We start from the raw sequence: 10209 nt of genomic DNA, 5'->3' as shown, positions 1-10209 counted from the left end.
ATACCCGGAACTGCCGACCGTCTCCTGCAAAACCGGAAAAAACTGATGGTGGCTGACGAGGTCCAAATCTCCTGCACCTTCCCTCGGTTTCTGTTATCCCCGCCTCCTCAGCGGAAGCCGAGCGCCAAACTCAAATTTTAGCAGGACCCGGACGCCTTTCGGCTAGTTCCGCGGGCCGGGCCTGCTGGACTTTTCCGCTCACTGGCACGGGCAGCGGTCCAACATGAGCCAGGTTCTGTTCCAGGAACTAGTCCCGCTGCAGGTGAAATGCAAAGACTGCGAGGAGAGGTGAGGTTCCGCGTTACCCTGTGCCCGCGGGTGGCGGTTGGGGTCGGGCCAAAGCGGGGGGGGGGGGGGGGAATGGCGGCTCTGGCCAGGGAGCACCCAGTTGCAATTGGGTGAGCGGCGGGAGTCTCAGGACGCGGAGAGAACCGCAGCTGGAACCCAGTGTTACTTCTCTCACCAAGTTGGCCGTTGCTGGCGGCGCAGAAGGGAGGTATAGAGGAAATAGGAACCTGACCCGCATCGAGTTAATTAAAAAAAAAAAAAAAAAACTTAGGTCTGAACCGAATCGTGGAAAATTATAGCCCTACTCTCTCTTTTTGAGACAGAAAGTTAATTTTATCCGGAGAAGTGAAGTAATTTACACATAATTTACCCAAGGGCTCATAACAAACAAGTTCACGGCACGGCCGGCTCTAGAACTCAGGGCTTCGCTTCCAGCCCTTTTTTCCGCTCTCCTTTGAATCATATGGGAAGTAAATTTAAGCTGCAGCTTAAAAAGGTTTTTATGGTGTATTGTCTTTTCTTCACATTAGTTACTAAAAATAAGTTACATTTAGTCGCCTGAAAACAGGAGGGGAAAATTATAAATTTCATTTATTCATTCAACGAATACTGCTTATTGGCAAAACACCTTGCTGCGTAGTGGGGCCGTAGTGGCCAGGAAGAACATTCCTTGTTTTCCTGGAGCTTGAAGTCCAGTCGGGGAGGAAATAAAAGCCAGTCTCGCAGATAAATGCAAAATTAAAACTTTGACAAAGGAAGTGGTGCTGTTAGGACTTACCAGATTTGATTAGAAGTCAAGACATTTCAGTTTTGTCTCTGTTCCACAACCCATTAGTTGACTCTTCTCTGAACCTTGTTTCCTCATTTGTGAAACTGACATAGGTGCCTATGCTGAGGAAATGAAAGTGTATGTGAAAACTAAAGAGTGTGGAAATGGGAGGTTTTAAAAACGAAGACATTGTGGGGCATCTGGGTGGCCTCTGTCTCTCAGAAATATTAAAAAAAACAAAATACACGGTCAACCTTTTCTCTTGTTTAGAAACCTTTGATATATTCTTATCACCTGTAGCAGGGGTTAGCAGACTAGAGCCCATGGGCCAGGTGGCCTTCTTACCTGTTTTTGTAAATAAAGTTTTATTGGAACACAGCCATTCTCATTTAAGAATTGTCTGCGGGCGCCTAGGTGGTGTAGTTGGTTGAATGTCTGACTTGGGCTTAGGTCATGATCTCACAGTTCATGGATTAGAGCCACGTGTCAGGCTCTGTGCTGACAACTCAGAGCCTGGAGCCTGCTTCGGATTCTTCACATGTCTCCCTGTCTATCTGCCCCTTCTCCCCTCATGCTTGCTCTCTCTCTCTCTCTCTTTTGAATAAACATTAAAAAATTAAAAAAAAAAAAAAGAATTGTATGGCTGCTTTTTTTCTTTAAAAAAATTTTTTTTTAAATTTAAAAAAAAAATTTTTTTTTTCAACGTTTATTTATTTTTGGGACAGAGAGAGACAGAGCATGAACGGGGGAGGGGCAGAGAGAGAGGGAGACACAGAATCGGAAACAGGCTCCAGGCTCTGAGCCATCAGCCCAGAGCCCGACGCGGGGCTCGAACTCACAGACCGTGAGATCCTGACCTGGCTGAAGTCGGACGCTTAACCGACTGCGCCACCCAGGCGCCCCTAAAAAAATTTTTTTTAACGTTTATTTTTTTTTAATTTTTTTTTTTGACGTTTATTTATTTTTGAGACAGAGAGAGACAGAGCATGAACAGGGGAGGGTCAGAGAGAGGGAGACACAGAATCTGAAACAGGCTCCAGGGTCTGAGCGGTCGGCACAGAGCCGGACGTGGGGCTCGAACTCACGGACCGTGAGATGGTGACCTGAGCCGAAGTCGGACGCTTAGCCGACCGAGCCACCCAGGCGCCCCCTACTTTATTTATTTTTGAGACAGAGAGAGACAGAGCATGAACGGGGAGGGTCAGAGAGAGGGAGACACAGAATCCGAAGCAGGCTCCAGGCTCTGAGCTGTCAGCACAGAGCCCGACGCGGGGCTCGAACTCACGGACCGCGAGATCATGACCTGAGCCGAAGTTGGCTGCCTAACCGACTGAGCCACCCAGGCGCCCCTGTATGGCTGCTTTTGTGCCATCAGGGCAGATATAAATAATTGTGACAGAGACCTTATGACCCACAAAGCCTAAAGTATTTACTGTCTGGCTCTTTACAGAAAATGTGCTGATCCCTGACCTATAGGGAAAACAATCCAGATTTTAGTTAAATATTCAGGGTCAGTTCAGCTCAACAAATATTTATGAATACTATGTACTAGGAATTGTACTACATGATGAGACTGTCAAGCTTTCTTCCTCTTCACTCTCCTGTCTCCCAACACTAGCAACAAAAACAGTTTTCATGTCAGGCCTCAGGGAACTTACACTTTAATAGGGGAAACAAAAAGATCTTTGGAGAAGCAGAATAGCACAGGGTAAGAGTTCAGGCTCTGGAGCCACATTTTCTGGGTTTAAATTCCACTTCTGCCACTCGTTGACTGTTTGATTTTGTACAGTCGTTTTCTCTGTGTCTCATCTTTTTTTGTTTTTTATTTATTTTTGAGAGAAAGTGAGAGCAGGGGAGGGGCAGACAGAGAAGGGGACAGAGGATCCAAAACACGCTTCCCACTGTCAGCACAAAGCCCAATGTGGGGCTCAAACCCACAAACTGTGAGATCATGACCTGAGCTGAAGTTGGACACTCAACCGACTGAACCACCCAGGTGCCCCCTCTGTTTCACCTTTAAGTTGATGATGAGAAAATTGTTGATGATGAAAGTACCTGCCTCATGGGATTATTATGAGCATGAAATGAGTTAATACAAAGGGCTTAGAACAGTGCTTGGAACATAATCAACATTCAGCAAATGTTAGTTATTATTATTATTTTTAAATGTTTGTTTAGTTATTTTGAGAGAGAGCGCAAGCGAGTGGGGGAGGAGCAGAGAGAGAATCCCAAGCAGATTCTCACTGTCAACACAGCCCGACACAGGGCTCCATTCCACAAGCCATGAGATCATGACCTGAGCTGAAATCAAGACTTGGACACTTAACCGACTGAGCCAGCCAGGCACCCCAAACAGTAGTTCTTGTTTTTCCTAGGAATATCATTTTTATTTATTTACCTGTAATTTATTTTTTTGAATTTACATCTAAGTTAACATATAGTATAATCATTTCAGGAGTAGAATTTAGTGATCTATCACTTATATATAACACCCAGTGTTAATCCCAACAAGTGTCCTCCTTAATGTCCCTTGCCTAGTTAGCCCATCCCCCCCACCCCAAACACCTCCAGCAACCCTCAGTTTGTTTTCTGTATGTAAGAGTCTCTTATGGTTTGTCCTTCTGTTTTTATATTATTTTTGCTTCCCTTATGTTCATCTGTTTTGTATCTTAAATTCCACATATGAGTGAAGTCATATGATACTTTTTCTCTGACTGATTTTGCTTAGCATAATACACGCTAGTTTCCATCCACATTGCTTCAAATGGCAAGATTTCATTCTTTTTGATCGAGTAATATTCCATTGTGTGTGTGTGTGTATGTGTGTATGTATACACCACATCTTCTTTATCCATTCATCAGTTGATGGACATTTGGGCTCTTTCCATACTTTGGCTATGGTTGATAGTGCTGCTATAAACATGGGGGTGCATGTGTCCCTTCGAAACAGCACACCTGTATCCCTTGGATAAATGCCTAGTAGTGCAGTTGCTGGGTCATAGGGTAGTTCTATTTTTAATTTTTTGAGGAACCTCCATACTGTTTTCCAGAGTGGCTGCACCAGTTTGCATTCCCACCAGCAGTGCAAAAGGGTTCCTCTTTTTCCGTATCCTAGCCAACATCCGTTATCGCATGAGTTGTTAATGTTAGCTACTCTGACAGGTGCGAGGTGGTATCACATTGTGGTTTTGATTTGTATTTCCCTGATAATGAATGATGTTGAGCATTTTTTCGTGTGTCTGTTAGCCATCTGGATGTCTTCTTGGGAAAAATGTCTATTCATGTCTTCTGCCCATTCTTCACTGGATTGTTTGTTTTTTGGGTGCTGAGTTTGGTAAGTTCTTTATAGATTTTGTATACTAACTCTATCTGATATGTCATTGCAAATATCTTCTCCCATTCTGTCATTGGTTGCCTTTTAGTTTTGCTGATTGTTTCCTTCCCTCTGCAGAAGATTTTTATCTTGATGAGGCCCTGGTAGTTCATTGTTGCTTTTTGTTTCCCTTGCTTCCAGAGACATGTCGAGTAAGAGTTGCTGTGGCCAAGGTCAAAGAGGTTGTTGCTTGTTTTCTTTAGGATTTTGATGGCTTTCTGTCTTATGTTTAGGTCTTTCATTCATTTTGAGTTTATTTTTGTATATGGTGTAAGAAAGTGGTCCGGGTTCATTTTTCATGCATTTTTCATGCATTTTCATTTTTCATTTTCATTTTCATTTTTCAAGCATGTTGTCCAGTTTTCCCAACACCATTGGCTGAAGAGACCGTCTTTTTTCCATTGGATATTCTTTCCTGCTTTGTCAAAGATTAGTTGGCCATACATTTGTGGGTCCATTTCTGGATTCTCTATTCTGTTCCATTGATCTGTGTGTCTGGTTTTGTGCCAGTACCATACTGTCTTGATGATTACAGCTTTGTAATACAGCTTGAAGTCCCGAATTGTGATGCCTCCAGCTTTGGTTTTCTTTTTCAGGATTGCTTTGGCTATTCTGGCTCTTTCCTGGTTCCATACAAATTTTAGGATTGCTTGCTCTAGCCCTGTGAAGAATGCTGGTGTTGGGGGGGCATGGGTAGCTCAGTTGGTTAAACGTCTGACTTCCGCTCAGGTCACGATCTCATGGTTCACTAGGTTGAGACCCACGTCAGGCTCTGTGCTGACAGCTTGGAGCCTGGAAACTGCTTCAAATTCTGTGTCTCCCTCTCTCTCTGCCTGCCCCTTTCCCACTCATGCTCTGTGTCTATCTCTCTCTCTCAAAAATAAATAAAAACATTAACAAAATTTTAAAAAAAGAATGCTGGTGCTATATTGATAGGATTTGCCCAAACATTAGTTATTATTAAAGTGTGATTAATACATGAAGTGACATCAATGTTCTGAAGTCATAGAGAAGGAGAAACTTCAGTGAAAGATAGTGATAATGCTCAGAGAACTCTGGAGGAAAGTAATGCAAAATTTTGAAGCCCATGGTTTGACACCTGCTTTTTCATTTTTGTTTTGTAACTTCTTGTGCCTGTATACTAGTCATACAAGACTATTTGTTATCCCTTGATTGTGCCTGATAATCTCAATACCATACCTTTATTCATGCTATTCTCCCTGCCCCAGCTGCTTTTTCTTTCATAGCCTTCAAAGTCTGTCTTAAATCCCTTCACTATAAGGAATTTTTCAGTTGCCTAGGTTGAGATTAATTGCCTTTATTCATTTATCAGATAGCATAGTGCAGGTGTAATGTCTGAGTTCTAATTTGGTCACCTCTGCAAGGTGACCTTAGCCACGTTTGTAACTTGTGCACCTCAGTTCTTCCTAAGACAGACATAATATTTACTTAATAAGATTATTGTTATGTAAGATACATGTAAAGCATGGGTAGTCAGTAAGTGTTAGTAACCCTTCCCTTCCTTCTCTTGAAGCACTTAAATCAAGCAAATCTGAATAGAGTCATTTAATCTGATCTCAATTTGAGGACATGGACCGTGTTTATTTCTGTTTGTATTCCTAGTACCCGTCATACTACCTGGCTTAGAGCAGCTTTTATATGTCTGAATTGAGAGTTTAAGGTCACTGCTCCTAGGTGGCAAAGGTGGGCTAGAATCCAATTCTACTAATATGACATCTAACTTGTAGGGAGGATGTTATGTGAATTTATGTATTGTTCAGAGTATGACATTTGTTTTGGGAAATAGTATTTTTTATGAGTTTTTATTGATGTGTTTTATATTGTTCCCATAACAACCATTATAATGGAGAAAATATGATTTGTGATTTCAAGTACTATATTTTCTGAAAGCTCAGACTTTTCTACAACATATTTTGGGGTTGGGGGAAGAACTTTATTCTGTGGGCCTTTCCTCCTCCCTTTTCCCCCCAAAGCTAATGCAATATAGACATTTGTAATATATGCAACAGTATCATTAATAAGCTTATAAAATTATATTAATGTGATTCTTCCAGTATTATCTAAAGAATACTTTATTGACTTTTTTTTTAACAAATTTATCAAGTATGATAGGACCTTTTTTTTAAGGTTTTCTTTCCTTTTTTTTTTTTTTTTTTTTTTTAAAGTTTGTTTATTCTGAGAAAGACAGAGATGGCACCAGTGGGGGAGGGACAGAGAGAGGAAGAAAGAGAGAATCCCAAGCAGGCTTCACATTGTCAGCCCAGAGCCCACTGCAGGGCTTGAACTCATGAACTGCAAGACCATGACCTGAGCTGAAACCAAGAGTAGGACACTTAACTAACTGCCTGAGCCACCCAGGTGCCCCCGCCGCCGCCTTTTTTAAGAGAGCGCAAGCAAGGGAGAGGGGCAGAAGGAGAGAGAAAAGATCTTTTTAAAAAAAAATTTTTTTTTTAATGTTTTTATTTATTTTTGAGATAGAGACAGAGCATGAGCAGGGGAGGGGCAGAGAGAGAGAGAGAGGGAGACACAGAATCCAAAGCAGGCTCCAGCCTCTGAGCTGTCAGCACAGAGCCCCATGCAGGGCTTGAACTCACAGACTGTGAGATCATGACCTGAGCTGACGTCAGACGCTTAACCGACTGAGCCACCCAGGCGCCCCTGAAGGAGAGAGAAAAAATCTTCAGCAGGCTCCCTGCTCAGCACAGACCCCTGATGTGGGGCTCGATCCTATGACCCTGGGATCATGACCTGAACCGAAATCAAGAGCTGGATGCTCAACCAACTGAGCCACCCAGTTGCCCCCATAGGAATTTAGAAAGTGTACATCACCATAAAAAGTTATCTACTGCAGTATCATACCCTCTATGGCAGCATGTTTTAGAAAAAAACTTCAGAAGGCAAAAACCAAACATAATGACATTGTAGATCTGAAAAGGCCCTCACAAACCTAACTCTGTTCACTTCCCTTACAAATTAGGAAATTGAAAGGTTTTTTTTTTTTTTCCTAAGAACTTAATTTGCAGAATTGGAGTAGAAATCTAATCTGTTTCACATATAATACACTAGATATTAGAAAAATAGAAACAAAACGTTCTCTTGTTTTAAAAATACAGTAAAACCTTGGTTTGTGAGCATAATTCGTTCTGGAAACATGCTTATAATCCAAAGCACTTGCATATCAAGGCAAATTTCCCCACAGGAAATAATGGAAATTCAGATGATTCGGTCCAAAACCCAAAAAATATTCATATAAAGATGATTATGAGGGGCGCCTGAGTGGCTCAGTTGGTAAGCATCTGACTCGACTTCAGCTCAGGTCATGGTCTTATAGGTTGGTAAGTTTGAGCCCTGAGTCAGGCTCTGCATTGGCAGTGCGGAGAGCCTGCTTGGGATTCTCTCTCTCTCCCTCTCTCTCTGCCCCCCCCCCCCCGAAATAAATAAATAAACTTTAAAAAATGATTACAATACTGTAATATAATACAAAATAATAAAATACAAAACTTAAAGAAAAATAAATTAACCTGCACTTACCTTCGAACCTGCACTTCATGGCTGGTGTGAGGGAAACAAGAGAGGAGGATTATTGTGTAGGACAGCTTTGACTATTATTAACGGAATCACTGGTATCTGTTGGTTCAATGGAAACTTTTTCTTTTCGTGCAACTTTAACAAGGAACCTACCCAATGACACTTGCTTTTGCCTCCTTTTGAGGATTTCGGGGAAATGTGACATTGCATTGTCGCTAAACAGATTCATTACTCGCACTACTACAGCCTTATTCGAGTGGTGCTTTTCTACAAAATTTTGTACTGTTTTCCACATTTTACACATCTCCCTAATCTCATTTGAAATGAAGGTTTTCTCTGCCTTTTTCTCTTCCTTTGCAGACGAGATGCTGATGTAGACTTATAAAATCTTGAGATTTGGGTCACTCACGTACAATTTCCTTCTTAACTTCACCATAATCATCTTCTTCTTACTGCCTTTCTTTTCAGTCTTTTTCTGCATGGGAGCCATTGTGTACGCTTGCATGGATGTTGACTATAGTACAGTATTAATAAACTTTTGTCATATACTGTATTTGATGTAACTGGCAATAAAGCAGAAGAGGAAAGGGTCTCTTTCTGCAGGAAGCCTGACCTAGAATGAAGCAAAGCATTCCTAAGCTTACTCTTATATGGAAAAGCAGGGGACTGTCCATAGGTGCTTTGAAGTGACAAAAAATACACTAGTGCCAGTTGTGGGCACCTTTCAACATTCTGAAAAATCATTGATTTCTGCCAAACACTGTGGCCCGAGACAGCATCTGAGCATGGGAAAGGACCACTAGCAATCCCACAAAGAAAGAGAAGAATCATTGGCTCACTTGTGATCATGGGACATTCAATGTCACATACTACTTGTATTGCAAGATATCATTTGTTTATGAAGTTAAAATTTATTAGAAATGCTTGCTGTCATACAGAACACATGCAGAACAAGTTACTCGCAGTTTAAGGTTTCACTGTTAGTTCTTCCTATCTGTGCCATTGCTGCTCATTCCTATTCAGATAACAGAAGTTATGGTAAACTTACTATATGGTAACCTCACCATACTAAGATTAGGCAACCAATCATGTTCAATAGGAAACTTAACTAAAATGAAATTTTTGAAGGCAATATAAAAATTGTAAGTTAGAGCATAAAAAAAATCTGAACAATTGATTTAGCCTTGGTCAACTATTACCACGTTTTTCCATCAACACTCAGTTGCTAGGTCTATCTATACTTTCTACTTCTGTAGTAGATAAGTAGCAGAATGTGGGAAAAATTTAAAACACATCTTTAAAAAAATTTTTTTAATGTTTTTATTTATTTTTGAGAGAGCATGAGTGAGGTAGGGGCAGAGAGAGAGGGAGACACAGAATCTGAAGCAGGCTCCAGGCTCTGAGCCATCAGCACAGAGCCTGAAGAGGGGCTTGAACTCATAAACCTCAAGATCACGACCTGAGCCGAAGTTGAGCACTTAACTGACTGAGTCACCCAGGTGCCCCTAAAACACATTTTTAGAAGAGTAGCTTAAAATGGAATAAATTCTATTTTTACTTTTACTTTTGTTTCCTGCACATCAGGTAAAAGCCATTGTTATTTAATTCTAGCAGGATAAAGAACACTTGTGCAGAGATGTTTTTTCACCAATTTTCCCTTTATTTCCTCAATTAAGCATTTTGGCTCAGTTTGATTAATGGTTATGAGCACCTTTATTTATATGCCTCTGTCTGATATTGAATTCTCTAAGATGGAGTAGATACTGTGGAAAGTTATGATCTCTTTAGAAAAAGTTTAGGGACACTTGGGTGGCTCAGTCAGTTATGGATCCGACCTCCTCTCAGGTCATGATCTCACTGTTTGTGAGTTCGAGTCCCGCATCAGGCTCTGTGCTGACAGCTCAGAGCCTGGAGCCTGCTTCAGATTCTGTGTTTCCCTCTCCCTCTGTCTCTCCCCTGCTCGCGTTCTGTCTCTCTTTCTCTCTCAAAAGTAACCATTAAAAAAAATTTTTTTTTTAACGTTTTAAAATAAAGTTTAGAGTTACTCTGCCTCTGGGTTAAGGTCGACAATAAAATTGTTGACAGTACTTCTGTGGATATATTGAATATTGAGCAGATGTAGTTGGTGGATTTTGTATATGCATAAGAGAAGGAATATGTTATTCTATTTCCTTGATTGTAAACATGCCATGTATTCTAATGCTGCTTCACATTTTTAGTTTTTCAAATG

General features: G+C 41.1%; 1 protein-coding gene across 2 annotated transcripts in view; it reads left to right on the top strand.

Moving 5' to 3' along the window:
* The first annotated feature begins 54 nt into the window (after positions 1–54).
* The window catches only part of SASS6 (SAS-6 centriolar assembly protein), a 57820-nt gene continuing 47665 nt past the window's right edge, over positions 55–10209 (top strand). Inside the window, exon 1 of one of the 2 annotated variants that reach the window (XM_003990361.6) lies at positions 55–288. In XM_003990361.6, the coding sequence (XP_003990410.2) occupies positions 224–288 (65 nt within the window). In that variant the 5' untranslated portion in view covers positions 55–223. The remainder of the gene's footprint in view (positions 289–10209) is intronic. The other variant, XM_045036272.1, reaches the window with a different exon arrangement.

This window comes from Felis catus, chromosome C1 (genome assembly GCF_018350175.1).
Source record: "Felis catus isolate Fca126 chromosome C1, F.catus_Fca126_mat1.0, whole genome shotgun sequence".
NCBI lineage: Eukaryota > Metazoa > Chordata > Mammalia > Carnivora > Felidae > Felis > Felis catus.
The sequence above is the reverse complement of the archived record's forward strand: the minus strand, read 5'-3'. Positions and strand labels throughout refer to the sequence as shown.